Source organism: Salmo trutta, chromosome 14 (assembly GCF_901001165.1).
Source record: "Salmo trutta chromosome 14, fSalTru1.1, whole genome shotgun sequence".
In the NCBI taxonomy this organism is placed as follows: domain Eukaryota; kingdom Metazoa; phylum Chordata; class Actinopteri; order Salmoniformes; family Salmonidae; genus Salmo; species Salmo trutta.
Window position 1 is genome coordinate 25,943,436 of NC_042970.1, and position 18,325 is coordinate 25,961,760.

Genomic DNA, 18,325 nt, shown 5'->3' on the forward strand with positions numbered 1-18,325 from the left:
CTGTTTGTGGCACACAGGTAAGCAAGCTGCTTCATAATTGGTTTATTATATTTGCTTGGCATTCCGTCATGAACGGTGTCTTCTTCGACCAAGGACACATCTTTACTTTCACCATTCATTTTTTGTTATTATGTTCATTTAAATAGAATGGTAAACGTAGCAATCGAAAAGGCTATCTGGACGGGTAAGTTGTCCCAGATGATTAGATAAATCGTTAGGCTATAGATAGACAGGCTATATAAAGCCTACTAAAGACATCCAACAAATTAATATTTCATTAGATAGGACATGTGTTACAATGATGACATGTCGTAGAAGTAGGCTACATCCATTCCCACTGGAATTTTATTCAATATGCCTATCTGTATTGTCGCCATAGGCTATACACAATGTCAGGGTGAGAAGAATAGACAACATAAGTTATCAATGACTAAAGCCAGATGACAATCAAACAAACTGCACCACCAACTTTGTTAGAATCAACTGCCCTCTCGTGGATGATATGATAGTGGCGTTACCTCATTGATGACTCATTATTTTCCATCCCTCTCAAATACAAATCCCCATTCATTCATGAGACTTTATGCATGACATTATAGGGACTCGATATAGGCAATTGAATACAGGTTGGGAGCATGACTATAAGCAATACTATTTGTAATTAAGCATTTTCTGAATATCGATGCAATTGCAATAGAAATCAGTGATGTGTGAAAGGCAGACAGCATTGAGCTATAAAATAATGTGTGAAAGGTAGATGCACACAAAAAACGTTGTGCAATATCCGGGGAACACTTCCATACAACAACTGCCACCACATTTTCGACCCTAGTCATATATGGGATTTTTTTTTATAACTAAACCAAGATAGACCGCAGCCTGTCATTTCCAATGGGAACAGAAGAGTCATAGTGGGCAGAACAAGCAAGGTGGGAAGCCAAGCACGAGCTAGCGAGATCCCATTGGCCCGTTCTAGCAACATCTGCATATTTCCTTTAAGGAACGCCTACTCTGTGAAATGCGCGTGTGCAATAACTTAATTCGACTTTGCACTCTTAAACAACACGATTTGTAAAAACGTTGGTAAAGGCTAAAGTCTACAAAACTTAGTCCACTCAGTTCATAACATAGTCTAGTTTTGGGAGTAGAAAAGTGTATTGAGATCAAATGTTTCATCGATGAGAAAATTTGCAGAATGTAGGCCAAAATCCATATCGTTCCATCTTCTCCCACTACCCGCCAGTGGGCTTCCTCTCACTACCATATTTGGTAGTGAGTGGAAACGCCAAACGGATGCTTCATATTTATACATCCAGTGAAATATCTGTATCATTGTTCTATCTGTGGTACACCCGTCAAACAAACGTCGACGTTGACGTACCAGTTGCCTAGTGACGAAAAAGCTACTGATGATTTCCTGTTTTGACAATCGTCTTGTTGTTCATTAGCCTGCGCTAAGTAAGTTAGATATCTGGATTTATTATGCCCAGAAAATGGGAGATATTCACAGGTTTTCTTAATTTAAGTAGTTAGATTATACCCTTTGAATTCGGGATAATATTTACAAAGATTGGACGATTTGAAGTCATGAATAATTACATGTTTATCAGAGTTGTTGGAAAGGGGAGTTATGGAGAGGTGAATCTGGTGAAACACAAAACAGACCGTAAACAGGTAATACAACAATCCACTTCAAAACAGGCTTTCAATAATGTTATAATAGCTTTGTTTGGTCGACTCTGATACATTTCTTCCCTTTCATGAATCTTGGACATTGCAAGTAGCTAGCTAAGCTAACCAACCAACTTTGATAGTGCCAATACTAAGGGATCTACGAATAATGTTTGCCATTTAGAAATAAATAACTGTGGCATTTGTGGTGAACATTCTGTCTAGACGCATTTGTGACAAAACAGTCTAGACAGAATGTTCGCCACTAATGCATCTAGACAGAATGTTCGCATAGTGCAGCACATGGTGAACCCGTTTTTTCAATTTTTTTTTAGTACGTCATAAAGAAGTTGAACTTGACCACGTCCTCGAAACGTGAGCGGCGAGCCGCGGAACAGGAGGCTCAGCTTCTCTCGCGACTACGACACCCAAACATCGTGACATACAGGGAGTCGTGGGAAGGAGAAGACTGCCAACTCTACATCGCCATGGGCTTCTGCGAGGGAGGCGACCTCTACCATAGACTCAAGCAACAGAAGGGGGAACTCCTGCCTGAAAGGCAGGTGGTGGAGTGGTTCGTCCAGATAGCTATGGCCCTCCAGGTATATTAAAGTGCATTTTATCAAATCATAGCTGAGATATTATATACAGATTGATTGATATGCTGCAACATCTGCTCTGCCCCCAGCCATTACCTTTGGCAGAGGCCGAGGTTTACTTACAGGAGAGTTACATTGACAACACCGTGTTCTCTGTTGAATTGTAGTATCTACATGAGGAGCATATCTTGCACCGGGACCTAAAGACCCAGAATATCTTCCTGACCAAGACTAACATCATTAAAGTAGGAGACCTTGGCATTGCCCGGGTTCTGGAGAATCAGAACGACATGGCCAGCACTCTAATAGGAACACCGTACTACATGAGCCCGGAGCTGTTTTCCAACAAACCCTACAACCACAAGGTACTGTGTGTATACAGTAGATCCATGCTTGAGATCATCACTGTTGAAGCACCAGTTATGTTGAGCCAGAAGGAATCTGAGGAGGTAGATGCTGTTGTGTGCACTAGGCTAACTCAACCCTCCTTTTATTCCCAGTCTGACGTGTGGGCGCTGGGCTGCTGTGTGTACGAGATGACCACCCTGAAACATGCCTTCAATGCCAAGGACATGAACTCACTCGTTTACCGCATTGTAGAGGGAAAGGTCAGTCCCTTGCATCTTGCCCAAATTATGACAGATTATTTGTCTGCTACTAGATTAATTGATCTATGTTTTTCCAGCTGCCTCAGATGCCGAGTAAGTATGACCCACAGCTGGGAGCTCTGATAAAGAGCATGCTGTGTAAGAGACCAGAGGACAGACCTGATGTCAAACTCATCCTACGTCAGCCCTACATCAAACGACAAATCGCCATGTTTTTAGAGGCCACCAAAGAGTAGGTGGCATCATCTGTTGTAGTACCTGGCTAGTACTCTCTCTCTCGTCTATGTATGTTGAACCAAGAGTTAGTAAATTAAGTGTGTTGGATTGATCTCATCTTGGATGCCTTGTTTGTTTGATTCACTCCAGGAAAACTGCCAAGTCCAGAAAGAAAGCGGTTGGTGGCAGTCGCAGACCCAATAGTGCAGCATCTGTGGTTTCATCTCAGCCAAGGCCTGAGCGCCCCCCTCAATGTCCCCAGCCAGACCCAAACACCAGAGGGAAAAAGGTGAGTTAACAGCTAACAGAACAGCACTAAATACAGTTTATAACATCTATAGTTTTTTTTATAGAGAGTGGCCATGAAGTAAAAACAATGCTCATCAAGTCCCACGAGTGTCTTGATTTTTTTAATTGTGGTGTGTTTGTTCTGTTTTTTGTTATCATTCATAGAAGGAAGAGATCAACACACAGGAGCGCAATGGAATCACACAGGACACCCCACCCCAGACACATCTAACAACCAAATCCCCTACACCAGACATTCTCAACACCACTGGTGTGTCCTTGGCAACCATCAGTAACATTGACATTGATCTCCAGACACAGGAAGAGGAGACAAACACCCAGAGAGGGGATCCTCCCCAGACCATGTCCAACGCCAGGGCAGATAATGACGCTCTTTGTCAGAGGTCTGTGGAGGAGCAGAGGGGAGGGAATCCGGATCCCCCCCCCTTTCTGCCTCCTCCGGGCAGGCTGCTATCAAGTGTCAGTACCAGGGAAGAGGAGAGCAAGACCACCAAAGGACCTGTAATGCAGGGCGCCCCAAAGACCAGAGACAGAGTCAGAACCTCTGTAGAGAAAACTGTGAACACAGACGATAAAGATGACACAATGGAGCTACTCAAGGATGTGGTCATTGAGAGCCCAGCTACTGGACATAGTATATGTCTGGGTGTTTCTACCAGTTTGTCTGAGTTCAGGTCTGCAGGACAACTCAAAGTGGAATCCACTGGACAGACCTTTGAAGTAAATATAGAGAACAAGGATGACACCAGGAATCTTCTCAAGGAGGTTCCTGCACACAAACATACTGCCGTTGTCAAAGTAAGTGCCTGGCTTGTGGATGGGGAATGATACTATCATGTGCTGCACACAGTGCACATACGGTATTAATTTGGTGAATGAGAGTAAGCCTCTCTGCGTTATTGTCTTTAAAGGAGAGCTTGGTATCCACAGAAAAGCTCTTAGAGCCCCTTCCTCCTGTGGTAAGAACATGATTTTACCTGTATTTGATCATGCATAGTCTACTCTACCAGACTCCAGACATTATTGAGATATCACAATATTTTAGAGGTCATTGACACTGGTTTATGTTTTATTGGTGTATGTAGGCACCCTGTCATGTGGAGCCCCTCCCCCTAGTCCAAGAGCAGGACACGCCCCCTCTGTGTACCCCCTCCTCCTCTGAACCCTCTGTCTCCTGCCAACGTAGACAAAGGGACAGGGGGCAGATACAGAGTGATCAGGACAAGGTGAGGACAGTTTCAGGAACTTTTTATCATGGCTTTGGGCTATCAAACTGTACTTTGTAACAAAAGACTCCTCATCCCTTGCGTGTTCTTCTACAGTGGAATAAAGTAGCAGCTCCTAGACCTCTACCGCCTCCTCCTGTTAATGCACTGGTAGTGGAGGGGAAGAAGAAAAGCAGGACAAACACAGATAAGAAGAGGGCCACAACAACTTCCTTCATAACCATTAGCTCCTCCAAGGAAAGCAACACTCCACTGCCACCGGTGAGCTAAATAGATTAAACAATTAACAAGGTAGATTAGTGTTACTGCACACAAAAAAACTGTCTTTAGGTATGGAATGTATATTGTAAAGAAGTGTATTGTGTGTTGTGTTGGTCCCACTCACAAGTGCCCCTAATACTGTGTATTTACACAGTAGTTACATAGGCAGGTAACATTAATAACATCTCTACTGCTAGCAGGAGCGTCCTCTGACAGCCAGGGAGAGGAGAAGACTGAGGCAGTCCCAGCAGAACCCCAGCCAACCAAGTAAATAATAATAATTAGGGGGCACTTATATAGTCCTGTTTCACTGTATGTACAAGTGTGAGTTGTGAAATGTTTTTTTTTTTTTGCATATCCCACTCCCCCTGAGACACCCTCAGAGTGTGGTCACAGCCAGGGGATCAGCCTTCCCTGTAGCTCAGTTGGTAGAGCATGGTGTTTGCAACACCAGGGTTGTGGGTTTGATTCCCACGGGGGGCCAGCACAGGGGGAGAAAAAAAAAAAAAAATGTATGAAATGTATGCATTCACTACTGTAAGTCGCTCTGGATAAGAGCGTCTGCTAAATGACTAAAATGTAAATGTAATGTAATCAGCCAGTATTGACATCGATCCTTGAGCAATTAGGGTTAATTGCCTTGTTCAAGGGCAGAACGACATATTTGTACCTTGTCGGCTCGGGGATTGAATCCAGCAACCTTCCGTTTACTGGCCTAATGCTCCTAACCCCCAGGCTACTCCTCCGACCTCTGTTGTCAATATTTCATATGACCATGGGACCAGAAGGAATTAGCAAGGGACATTTTGTCTAGTATTGTCTGCCTATTTGAACAATAAAGCGGTAGCTTTGCTTACTATTGCTCACTGTAGTATTCTTCTTTCCCACAGTTGTCAATGCAGAAAGAAGGGCGTCTTATGATGTTGCCTCTTTACATAATAAGCAGCCAGAGTCCCAGAACCCTACTGTCACTCGCTCTGTATCTGAAATGGGAAAGGAAACCAACCTGGTAAATATAGGTTCATCTCCATTGTCTTACTGTTTCAGTAAGCTAAAATTTCAAAATATGGCTTCAGTCTATAACAGTGGTGTGTGTTCCTGTAGCAGGACAGGTTTTTGGGGCGCCCATCAGACGAGGACAAATGCAGCTCCTCCACCAGCTCAACAGATCACTCAGAAGGGGACTGCAAAGAGGGGTAAAAGCAATTTATTGTGGCTCTTTGGGAGCAGTGCCACACCACACCCATAGAAGCACATTACCCCCTTTGTGTTGCTGGTAATGTTCACATTTAAATCTGACACATTGTTATTTTCTTCTCTTTTTACATTGCAGAAAGAGTGAATCCAGTGATATGCAGGACCTGGTTCAGATGATGACCCAGACATTGCGAATGGATGGCAGAGATACTGTTAGTGAGCTGGATGGTGTTAGATCTACTCCACTAGCTGAGTTTAAGCTGAACAGGAAGTATAGGGACACCCTGATGCTGCATGGGAAAGCTAGAGAGGAGCAGGAGTTCCACTTCAGTGAATTATCCACCGGTAAGTCTCAGCCAAAACAATCTCTCTGAGCTTCCCTAGCACAGGGTTGCCCAAACTAGGTCCTGCAGCCTCCCTGGATGCACATATAGTTTTTTTCCCCTAGCACTACACAGCTAATTCAAATAGTCAAAGCTTGATGATGAGTTGGTTATTTAAATCAGCTGTGTAGTGCTTTTGGAGAAAGGGAAAAAAAGTATACCCAGGGGAGGCCCAGGACCGAGTTTGGGAAACTCTGCCCTTGTAAATTCGATCTGGTGTCTACATACGTGCATGTTTCAATGCAAAATTGCTCTGTCGACATGATCTGGCTTATCAGTGAGAAATCCATGTATTTCTAATGGAGGAATAAATTGATTTCTGTGAAACTTATGTTTTTTGTATTCAACCCACCTCTTACAAGGCACCACATCTGGACCGGCAAAGATCCGCAGAGCCATTGAGCACCTGAAAACAGATGTGGTGAAGGGACTTGGGGTGAAGCTGTTGGACAGAGTCCTGGACATAATGGAGGACGATGACGAGGACAAACGAGAGGTTAGGATTGAAAATGGCATCCATGATACAGTCCTTTTTAGCTAGGCATGGTTGTAATCTGTTTTCTTTTCTTTCTTCGCACACAGCTGTGTCTTCGGAAGCAGATGGGAGAGGACAAGTACCAGTCATATGCGTTGATGGTGCGGCAGCTAAAATTCTTTGAGGACGTTTCTTTCAAGGGTTAGGATCAGCTAATGAAAAATGCATTTACACACAAGCAATGTAATACTTTTTGTATCGACAATCATATCTCCATTTCTATGTACATGTAGACTATTTTTATACCTCACTCTAAAAGCAAATTTAGAAAATACATGGCATCCATGATAGTCCTTTTTAGCTAGACATGGTTGTAATGTTTTCTTTCTTCGCACACAGCCGTGTCTTCTAATTTTCCATACAGGTTACAATATGCAATGAATTTGAGTCTTCTGTTACTGTGTCCACCTGTCAGATAGGTAGATTATTGTAGCAAAATACTAATAAAATGAGTTAATATTTAGAATGCAAACTAGTGAAACGAGGTGTACCTATAAATACTACATAGGAAATCCTTAATTTTGATTGTATAATGATTGATTGTATAATATAAAAGTTGCAGGATGTAGAAGTACTGTAGTGTAAATATTTCCAACCCCTCTGACTTTATAATATGTCTATTGTTTTTTGATTTATCCACATGATTAAACAGTTGGGACAATATCAAAATGTGTGAAATTGACAAAGTAGCCACAGTAGCAGAAATTTGTTTGACATGAGACATTCCACCACTGATTGAAAATTCCCTGTTAACAAAGGCTTCCTTTAAACTTCCTTCCCTTGGTCCTTCAAACAAGTATTTATTGTATAGACAAACAATGATGGTTGCTTTCAGTTACAAAACGTGTCTTGGGCAAACATTCATGAGCTACTTGTGCTTCTTCTTCTTCAGATTCTCCTGAGGCTTTTGCTGGGTTTCTCCCATAGTCTCTGGTAGGGCTGGCTGCCAGGAGAGGGGGTTCTGTCTGTACATGGGCCAGGGGGGCAGGGTCAGCTGAGACAGAAGGTGGTAGTGAGGGAGAGATTGTGAGATGTAAATCAGAAGAGTTAGTTTGGGTCCTGTAAAAGCAGATTGGAGTCAACGTGGGTCTGTGGGTGCACTATTTGCACAAGTGCAACATTATTTTCTGCTTGGCACAACTGGAAAAAAAAAGAGTCAAATAAACATATACAAGGAGGATGGAATGAAACTTAACTCACCAAACAAGACACAGCGAAACCTCCTAACACTATGTACACAGTCCACCCAAACTGTTCAATGATGAGGCCGTAAGCAAATCCAATCACCTGGAGGGTAATATAAGGGGTTAGCCTAGTGTAAAAACAACACATATGAAAAGTCCATTTTATTAGGTATGTTTGACAGGCCACTCACCGCTGAGACAAGTATGATTCCTTGGAAGATCTGCTCCGCCAGTTTCTGTCCTTTATAATCCTATAACATCACACGTTTTATTTTTGAGGAAGGACTGGTAGATGGTTGATCACAACTGGAAAACTAATATCTGAAGTGTCAATAATCAAAACAAATCAGGAAGGTTCATCCGAAGTGGTGACTTAAAGAGGGTTGTTTATATTATATCTAAGCTTTGTTATTGAGGATGCATTTATACATTTGGTTACGACAGGTTCATAGAGGTGCCATATGGGCATCTAGCTGGCTAGCATCCAAACAATTAATATGAAATGGATTTATGGTTGTGATGAAGAGCTAGCTAATTATCATAACGTTTGTCTTAACCATGTTCAATATGATTACTGAATCGGTCTAACTAACTTGTGTAGCTCGCTAGCAAGTTGCCAATTACCACTTGGCAAGTTAGCTAGCTACGTTACCTTGATATTTGTAGCAGCAGGCTAACGTTTATAAATTGGTAGCTATTTGTAACAGTCGGAGAGTTCACTAATAATTCAAACTCTTACCATGTGTGTTGGAATGGAGTTGAATATTGACAACATCTTGCTACGTTGGATAATCAGATGAGAGAATAAAAATTCTTCAATTTGTCTGGTGAGACTTCCGGTTTCAAAAAGCATACGTACTATTTCGAAGGACCCCAGACTGTTGATACATTCAAGCGCATCAGGCCTGCGCGTGACTTGTGCAGCTACACAACGTTACTACTTCTCGTCCTCTTACTAAGTTATCCCACCCCTTCAACGACTTAAAAATATCTAAATACTTATACAATTCAAAGTGATGTTCTGGTTGTGACCTCCATTGTAATTTATGATTATCCTACAGTAGACTTTGCGATTTAAATACAGGCAAATATGTAGGCAACTATGGCCATTCAAGTTAACAGGCGACATACTTGTTGATGTTGAGTTGGCACTTCGCTTTTGATTTGAATTGTTTTTGTATGTTTTTGTCATTGCTAAACGTTACAGAACATATACTCACACTTTCCTTTACCCCAGATTGTATGTCTATGTTGTTTTAATAAGAAACGATTTGACTTGGTTGAGAAATCATAGCGTAACCATCGGGTTTGTTATTGTGCTTATTTGTGGGGACGGTGGTTAAATCACTATATAAATCAAAGTACTTCGTTTTCTGTATGGATCATTATAACATTTTACATCATTTGTACGTTATGTGCAGGATAACAAAGGAGAGTGAAGGTTACGTATGTAACCACGGTTATGTGAGCTATATGGATCACTCCAATATATTGGTATCACTCCACATCCAAAGTGAGGATTTACAGATTCACTCCCGTGTACACCTGTGTCACAGGCTGGGTTCCACCCCTATATATAGACCCCATAACCGCGACACTAGCACCGTAGAGGATTGGAGTGTGTTTTGTTAACTTCGTTATGTTTCACTATATTGGATCACTCCAATATATTGGTATACCCATACCAGATTTAGTCGGTGCTAGAGGGACCTGGCCAGACAACCAACCGCAGAGGGAGATGCCACATTACCCGATAGTACCTTGCAAAGATGCAAGAGGAAGCCCAGCGGGCCGTAGCACAGATATCAGCGAGGGGCACTCCTCTCAGTAGAGCCCAGGATGCAGCCACACCTCATGTTGAATGTGCCACCACAGATCCCAGCACTGGCCTGCCAGCCTGGCGGTATGCTGTCGTATTCGTGTCCACGATCCAGTGAGAGAGCCTCTGCTTGATAGCCCACCCCCAGGACTCTCTCACCATAGCAGACAAAAATCCGGTCTGTTCTCACTGACTGTATCCCCTCCAAATAGGTGGCCAGTGCCCGCACAGAACACAGCATGCTGGAGGGAGGCCCAGACTCCCCCGCCACTGCCGGGGGGTCGTAAGCAGACAGGATAAAAGGGATGTTCACATGCCTGTCTGACAAAACCTTTGGGAGGAATGACGGGTTGGGGCGGAGAGATATACTCCTCCCACCAGGGTCCATCCAGTAGCACTCAGAACTGTAGCACTTAGAATATGTGGACAACTACAAATACCTAGGTGTCTGGTTAGACTGTAAACTCTCCTTCCAGACTCATATTAAGCATCTCCAATCCAAAATTAAATCTAGAATCGGCTTCCTATTTCGCAACAAAGCATCCTTCACTCATGCTGCCAGACATACCCTCGTAAAACTGACTATCCCACCGAGTCACCAAAGCCCCATACACTACCCACCATTGCGACCTGTACGCTCTCGTTGGTTGGCCCTTGCTTCATACTAGTTGCCAAACCCAATGGCTACAGGTTATCTATAAGTCTTTGCTAGGTAAAGCCCCGCCTTATCTCAGCTTACTGGTCACCACAGCAGCACCTACCCGTAGCACGCGCTCCAGCAGGTATATTTCACTGGTCACCCCGAAAGCCAATTCCTCCTTTGGCCACCTTTCCTTCCAGTTCTCTGCTGCCAATGACTGGAACAAATTGCAAAAATCACTGAAGCTGGAGACACATATCTCCCTCACCCACTTTAAGCATCAGCTATAAGAGCAGCTTACAGATCATTGCACCTGTACATAGCCCATCCAACTACCTCATCCCCATATATGATTTGTATTTTCCCTTCTCCTTTGCACCCCAGTATCTCTACTTGCACATTCATCTTCTGCACATCTCACTCAAATGTTTATTTGCTAAACTGTAATTATTTCACCACTACGGCCTATTTGTTACCTTACCTCGATAATCTTACTTCATTTGCACACACTGTATATAGACTTTTCTATTGTGTTTTTGACTGTACGTTTGTTTATTCCATGTGTAACTGTCACACTGCTTTGCTTTATCTTGGCCAGGTCGCAGTTGTAAATGAGAACTTGTTCTCAACTGGCCTACCTGGTTAAATAAAAAATAAAAGTAATTTGTATATCAGGACCACTACCACACAACTTTATACAAGCCTACTATCCTTTATCTCTATTGCATTTTAGTGACAAGCCTTTGCGCTAAGGATGGATGGCATACACACAAACCACTAGTGTCGATACATGTGCAACAGCTGAAATGGTTATGAATTTGATAATTGTCAAGTAGCTTATTTACACAATCCTATGGTTTTCATTTAAAGTATTAAACATGGTGTTAAGTTACACCATTTCTGTACTTTGTACAAAATGATTAATCTAATTAATGTACATTTTCAAATTGTCATCCTTTTGTAATAGCAGCTCAATAAAACAGTCAACCACCTTGAGTCTTGGTCCTGATAAGTCAACCGAACACCATGGCAAACTAAAATTGAACATCCTATGTGGGGTTGAGCTGTTGTATTCATCACCATTTTAACTGGAATGAGAAAGCACAACTTGAGTCAAAATATGGATCAATTTATTTGTGTTCAGGCTATATACAATAATTCACAATGAACATTGACAGATCTTAAACTATTTACCGCTGGGCCTTTACTCAAAAGGCAAAACATTGTTACCAACTAATTTTACAGGTTACATCCACACACACAGGCCTTCAAACAGTAACATCAGATGGTGCCAGTACTGCTAGTAAGGTTAAGATATGAGAGTGTTGAGAAACAAAGGCTGCGTTTACACAGGCAGCCCAAATCTAATATTCTTTCCACCAATTGTTATTTTGACTGATCACATCAAATTTTTCTGAGCTGATCTGATTGGTTTAAAGACCAATTAGTGAAAAAACAAAATCAGAATTGGGCTGCCTGTCAAACACAGCCAGAAGGTCATAGATGTTCATTTAAAATCTGTGTTGAAGTCATAGGCATCATCTGTCTGCACTGAGGAGAGAATGTTGCCTGGGACAGGATCCTGGAACCTCACTTTGGCTGGTTCTTCTGCAAAGAGCAGAAATCATTAGTTAAGTGATATTGACAGACTTGTTTGGGAATGTAACAGGAATTAAGCTATTCCCTGAGGGAAAAAATTAAATGCATCCATTTCATTCTAGATTCCAAGCAAGGTTCTCAGTCTGGCTGAGCAGTGGGATCAGAGTTGGATTAGAAGTCTTCACAAAGTCAGACTTGCTTTATTGTACTCATTTCCACACAGACTGATCCTATATTAATAAGGAACATAACAGGAATGAAGCTGGTCTCTAATATTGATTTACTTGTGACTGGTGTCTTTATCTGTGGTTCATCCGTTTCATCTGCATCAGACACCTCTTCAACCCCATCATCCTGAAATTAAAAGATATTCCATTACAAAGGCCTTTATTTCTTTGCAGTAATAGCTCAGATTTGCCCTGAAAAGAATAGTTTAGACATTTTATACATTGATTGTAAATTCCAGACAAGGCAATCGGCTCAGCAGTGGGATCAGAGTTGGATTAGATGTCTTCATTAACTCAGACTTGCGTTATTTGTCTTCATTTCCATGCTAGAACAGACTGATCCTACTTTAATCTGATTTATCAGGTGAGAAATAAGTGTAAAGATTTTCAGCTACCTCTTGGTTCGCACAGCTACCCTCCATCTCCTCAGTGGGCCCTTGAGCAGGTTTGTCCTCAACCACGTCTCTGTCACTCAGCACTCCGGCAGTGGGGCCTTTAGACAGGAGGACAATGCTGCTGGCCTGGTTTGGGAACTTTACACCTAGGAGGAGAGTAGGTCAGTCATCACATACACTTACTGTACAAAACATTGAGTTGCACCCATTTCCACTCAGAACAGCCTCAATTTGTCAGGGCATGGATTCTACAAGTTGCTGAAAGCAATCCACAGGGATGCTGGCCCATGTTGACTCCCAATGCTTCCCACCACTGTGTCAAGTTGGCTGGTGGACCATTCTTGATACACACGGGAAACTTGTGTGACAAACCCAGCAGCTTTGCAGTTGACACTCAAACCAGGGCACCCATCATACCCCGTTCAAAAGCATTGAAATATTTTGTCTTGCCGATTCACCCTCTGAATGGCAAACCATGTCTCAATTGTCTCAAGGCGTAAACATTCTTTAACTTGTCTCCTCCCCTTCATCTACACCGATTGAAGTGGATTTAACAAGTGACATCAATAACAGATCATAACTTTCACCTAGTCAGTCTGTCATGGAAAGAGCAGGTGTTTGTAATGTTTTGTAAACTCAGTGTACATCAGGGTTTTCCAACTCTGGTCCTCCAGTACACCCACCAGTACATATTTTTGTTGTGGCCCTGGACAAGCCCACCTGATTCTACATGTCAACTAATCATCAAGCCCTTGACAAGTAGAATGAGGTTTTTGTCCGGGGTTACAACAAAAAGGTATGCTGGTGGGGGTACTCGAGGATCGGAGTTGGGAAACACTGGTGTACATCAACAAACTCATTCATTACTGGGCGGAAGGTAGCCTGGCAGTTGAGTGTTGGCCCACTAACCGAAAGATTGCTGGTTCAAATCCCCGAGCCGACTAGATGAATAAGAGCGTCTGCTAAATGACTGAAATGTAAAATAGAAAATTATTCTATTATAGAAAATACAAAATTAACACACTTCTTAGAGTCTCCTCGTTGCTCTTCCTCAGCTTGTCCAAGTCCCAGCCCTTCTGCATCTCTGTTACAATGTCTTCAGAGAGGTATGAGGGAAGGCTTAGCTTCTCAGGGGCTTTGCAGTGATAACTCAGCTTTGCCCTGAAAAGATAAACATTTTAAGTATTTACAAAAAAATACCTTTCATTCTAGTTTCTAGGCAAAGTGCTCAGTCTGGCTCAGCAGAGGGATCAGAGTTGGATTATAGTCTTCACTTGAACTCAAGAATTGCGTTAATTATCCTCATTTCCATGCTAGCCTCATCCTACTTTAAATTTGATTGGTGACAAATCATGACAACACTCACCCTGTCCAATCACTGAGGAAGGTAGAGGCAGCCAGCTCTGTGTTAGGGACTCCACCCTTCTGCAGAAATCCACGTTTCTTGGCAAAAAAGGATAAAAACTCCAACGAGTTTCTGAAGTCTGGAACATTGTACTGAAGCATTACCTGAAACAAAGTCCAGGATGAACTATTAGTAGGCTCAGCAGACCTAGGGCTTGATCTCAAACTTGGCAGTAAACATTTCCTCACGTTAGTGATGTCAGTTTCACCTGTTGCTTGTTGCACCGTTTGAGCAGGGTCCTGACGGCCTCTAGAACAGTCTCCTGCTTGTCCTCCACCTGGAGACTCCTCAGCGCCATGGCAGCTTTTGGGTTAGACTGGGCCGCCACTACCCCTGGGCTGTCAATCATCTTGACATTTTTAGAGATGTGGACATCTTGGAAGCACCTGCAAGAGTCAGACATGAGGTATGTTAAATGGTAAGCAACAAGTGGCATTTGTGCATTGAGCAAATTCAGGTGAACAGACATGACCAAGGGTTTTGGACTGTTCTGCCCTAATTGGTAAGACCTCGATGAGGTGTATGAAGCTCAGTGTTGGATTGAATATAGACTCCATTGTTTTGTCAGATCTTCAACTTCATCATGCTTCATACAATTCCTCACCATCTGCGAATAGAATGGACTCCCATCACTATCATGAATGGTTCAGCTTCACTCACCTGGTGATCCCTCTCTGGACTCCTGCATTACAGGCCCTCATCCCTTTCAGGCTGTTGATCAGACTGCTCTTCCCCACGTTGGGGAACCCTGAGGGGATATCGGAGGGCATAAGTGGTTCAAGTAATAGACAATGTGCATTTATACTGTTCAGGATAAACCCTTAAAGATTCATAATCTTGTTGTCATAACAGATAAGACAGGCTAATGTGTGCATACAGTACAATAATATAATTGGATAAAATAAACTGAATGAACACAAGACAGCTCAGACAAAATATGACATAGGGTACACAACAGGACACTGCGATCGCTATGGATGAGATCAGCGTTGTAGTAGTCGTCACAGACATCAGTAGTTCACACAAATCATCATAATTTCGTAAGCACAACACTTTAATACCACCACTTGAGAGCCATACTAATTACGAGAGGAGATGCAGTTTGTCTAAATAATGGTGAGGGGAGTAGCTTCCTTACCGACTAAGCCCACTTTTACTGAGCCCTCTCTCCCTGTCCCATTTGCAAAGTCTCCCAGGAGCTGGAGAAGACAGCCGCTGCCATAACAGGCCACTCCTTTGGTCTGGTCTACTACTCCATTAAGAGTTGCAAACCTAGCCTTCTTCTCTTGCTGTTTAACAAAAAAACATGTATAAGCATTTATGATCAATATTCAAATAGTCTACACAGTAATGACCAATTTTCTATATTCTGCAGGTGTGACCGAACCTGGTCATCAATATGGATTCCCCAAGTAGTCAGTGAAATTAATTCCATTAAAATCTTAGGCACTGCATGTACATAGTCCATACCACTGTTTTATCCTGTAGTTGTGTGGACGCCTTGAACGCCACAGCTGGGAACTCAAGCTGAAGACACTGCAGCCACTTCTCCACATTCTCTTTAGGGACAAGATCTGCAGGATTTGGAAAATTAATTTAATAGTTAAGTTGAATTACCTTTTGAATAAAGATAACACTACATCTACATATAATTGACATTAAAGACGTATCCCTAAGATTATTACCTATTTTGTTCAACAGGAATAGTAGCTTCTTGTTTCCAACCCTCTTCAGTACAGCTTCCTCTAGCTGTGGACACCTGCAGCCAAGGGGATCTCTGGCATCTAGGACTTCAATTATAACATCAGAGGCATCGATCACCTGGAGAAAATATAGACTGAATATCAATTCATAGGGACACTCAGGTAGGGCATGTCTTTATTAAAGCTTCTGTCTTGCACAGCAACTCTGCCAGACAAGGGCTATACTTTCCTTGCCTGGACACCTAATACCAATTAATCTTAGCTACCTTGTTTAATTCTGAACAAAAGTGCTTCTTTGAATTCCTTGGGTCACTTTGTTTCACCATCTGTTTCACAAGGTCCTCCTGTGACGGTAACTCCTGTGGAGTTAAAATGTGGAGTTAAAATATTGTCAAGCTACATGAGTGCATGATTTTTGATGCCCTTCACATTTTCCTATACCTTTCTAGCTTTCTTCACTTTGGTGTCTCCATCACTACTGGCAGCGTTTTCCTTCTTTCTCTTCTGAGCCCGTTGTTGTTGCTTGGCAAACTTTTTTTTCTCTTTTTCTTCTTCAAGCTGGGTTGGAAAGAGATGAGTACATGTTCATCTAGGCCTAATTATTTTGCCACCTAAAATATGAGAGGACCACAAAACTCACCTTTAACCTCCTCTGTTCTGCTTCCCTCAGAATATCCTCTTTGAAGGGTGCTTTGTTGGGAACTCCAATATCCTTTTTCGCTTTTTTGCCTACTCCTTTCTTTTTTGCATTTTTTTTTAGTTTTCTGTTGTGTTCCCGGACCTAAAATCAAATGACATAAATCATGACAAGACTTCATTTGCGCATATAGTATATCTATAATTAACAGTACATAGCTTATAAGAACAATATACTGAGCTAACTACTTCACAATTGTGAAACGTATGGCGGTCGCCGCAGGAGAGGTTTTAAAACCGCCGAACTAGCCAACTTAGTTAGCTACTTCATAACAGCAACAGCTACCGTTAGGAGTGGTCTACATATAATTAAGTATTGACAGTAAAGAATACAATTCACAATACCTTTTTCTGTATTTTGTAACGTTTGGAGCAAGACACACGTTTACTTGCTTTCTTTAACCCTGGAAAAACATGAAACGCATGAAAGTCTCGGGCTGGCTTGCTTGCCAGCATGGGTCATTAGTTAAGTGTTGGCAGTCTAACTGGCAATGTACATATATATATTCAACTGAAGACAATATTATTTCTGAATAATAAAGAAAAACGACTGTACAAGCCAAATGTAAAAACTTTTGCTACACATACCTGGGCGCTTCATTGCAGGACTATGGTTCTGGCACTGTGACTAAAATTCTGCTGCACGTGGAACCACAAGCTAGCCTTTACGTTTCCGCTTCCGGTTTGGTCATCTTTGCTCATCTGCAGCTGTGCCCAGCAGATGGCGCCAAAGCAGTATTTTACTCACTTTGACTTCATTCAGGTGGGTGCCACTACCACATCTATTTCATAGGATTTAAGTTCCATCAGTGCAGTACAATTAATAACCTTTGCAATAAACGCAAGAAGTCATACTTTACTAAAACACACTATCTCTCTTCAGGCCTACTCACTTGTGAGCCCTATCTCCCAAGTCAAAATCGCTCACCCTTGGACTATCCTTTACCCTTCAATGCATCAGCCTAGGAAACGTTTTGCCCCACTCAAACTCTGACAATCTCAACCTGTCTCTCTCTCACAGGGCTGTGAGGGTACTTCAGATCCCCAGCTGTATGGGTGCCCCCAGAGTTGACACACTGCGCTTTCTACCCCAACTTCACACTCCCTGTGGCTATACCCTCCTGCACACTTCTCGCATCTTGGGATCTCTCTTCTACACACTGCTGCAACATGTCCAAATCCTTCGCAACTAAAGCACCGCAACAGGTTCGGAACAAAGGCCTTCACAGAATAGCTGATGTAACCCAACCTGAAACTGTATCAAAGTTCAACAAGACAGACAGGGTATCTTCAGTCACACTATTTCCACCGTGTCTACGTCTCACCAAACGGCGGGCGTCACAAACACCAGAAATATTATTTCTCATCTGATCCACCTCTACACTCAATGTCACTCCATTTATTACTCCAGAGACTGTCCGTAAAGTAAAGAATCCCACACAAGCTTTGGGACCTTTAGTCTTCCAAAATAGAAGTCCAGAAAAGTTGGAACCGCAGCCACTTGTCGTGACGTTGTATTAGTTAATGTGACGACTGTTGCTCATCGAATGATTAACGGTTTATAATTACGTGATTAAATGAATTAAGCAATGAATCAAGCAATTATTAACTCATTAACCTGGGGCACCATGGGAACATTGTTTTGATTGAGT

At 42.4% G+C, this 18,325-nt stretch overlaps 3 protein-coding genes and 1 non-coding gene across 11 annotated transcripts; 1 reads left to right on the plus strand and 3 right to left on the minus strand.

The window, feature by feature from the left end:
• Window positions 1-95: 95 nt before the first annotated feature.
• On the plus strand, window positions 96-7,674 carry LOC115207676 (serine/threonine-protein kinase Nek4). Of its 8 annotated transcripts, none has more exons than XM_029775011.1 (16): window positions 96-184; window positions 2,007-2,273; window positions 2,438-2,635; window positions 2,771-2,878; window positions 2,956-3,110; window positions 3,245-3,383; window positions 3,548-4,201; window positions 4,315-4,362; window positions 4,489-4,629; window positions 4,726-4,890; window positions 5,088-5,157; window positions 5,781-5,899; window positions 5,995-6,086; window positions 6,224-6,432; window positions 6,833-6,966; window positions 7,053-7,674. In XM_029775011.1, the coding sequence occupies exons 2-16, from the start codon at window positions 2,160-2,162 to the stop codon at window positions 7,149-7,151; spliced, it is 2,445 nt and encodes an 814-aa protein (XP_029630871.1). In that variant the 5' UTR covers window positions 96-184; window positions 2,007-2,159; the 3' UTR covers window positions 7,152-7,674. The 8 variants fall into 8 exon arrangements, 7 of the variants coding, with proteins under 7 accessions (XP_029630871.1, XP_029630874.1, XP_029630873.1 ...); XM_029775009.1 differs by lacking the exon at window positions 96-184 and adding an exon at window positions 1,378-1,674 and having other exon boundaries at window positions 5,998-6,086; XM_029775007.1 differs by lacking the exon at window positions 96-184 and adding an exon at window positions 1,380-1,674.
• A 106-nt stretch (window positions 7,675-7,780) lies between these two features.
• Window positions 7,781-9,076, minus strand: LOC115207678 (signal peptidase complex subunit 1). The gene is made up of 4 exons (XM_029775017.1): window positions 8,929-9,076; window positions 8,381-8,440; window positions 8,206-8,292; window positions 7,781-7,999 (listed from the first exon to the last, which is right to left on the minus strand). Exons 1-4 carry the CDS (start codon window positions 9,040-9,042, stop codon window positions 7,874-7,876), a joined length of 387 nt encoding a protein of 128 aa, XP_029630877.1. The 5' UTR covers window positions 9,043-9,076; the 3' UTR covers window positions 7,781-7,873.
• Window positions 9,077-11,756: 2,680 nt separating this feature from the next.
• Window positions 11,757-17,474, minus strand: LOC115207679 (guanine nucleotide-binding protein-like 3). The gene is made up of 15 exons (XM_029775018.1): window positions 17,262-17,474; window positions 17,019-17,077; window positions 16,618-16,758; window positions 16,419-16,535; window positions 16,244-16,336; window positions 15,960-16,095; window positions 15,745-15,848; window positions 15,413-15,563; window positions 14,935-15,022; window positions 14,483-14,660; window positions 14,236-14,378; window positions 13,894-14,030; window positions 12,870-13,015; window positions 12,532-12,601; window positions 11,757-12,256 (listed from the first exon to the last, which is right to left on the minus strand). Exons 1-15 carry the CDS (start codon window positions 17,272-17,274, stop codon window positions 12,156-12,158), a joined length of 1,677 nt encoding a protein of 558 aa, XP_029630878.1. The 5' UTR covers window positions 17,275-17,474; the 3' UTR covers window positions 11,757-12,155.
• On the minus strand, window positions 14,794-14,869 carry LOC115147960 (small nucleolar RNA SNORD69). Its single transcript, XR_003866539.1, has one exon. It is a non-coding gene; the product is annotated as a small nucleolar RNA SNORD69 (small nucleolar RNA).
• Window positions 17,475-18,325: the final 851 nt, after the last annotated feature.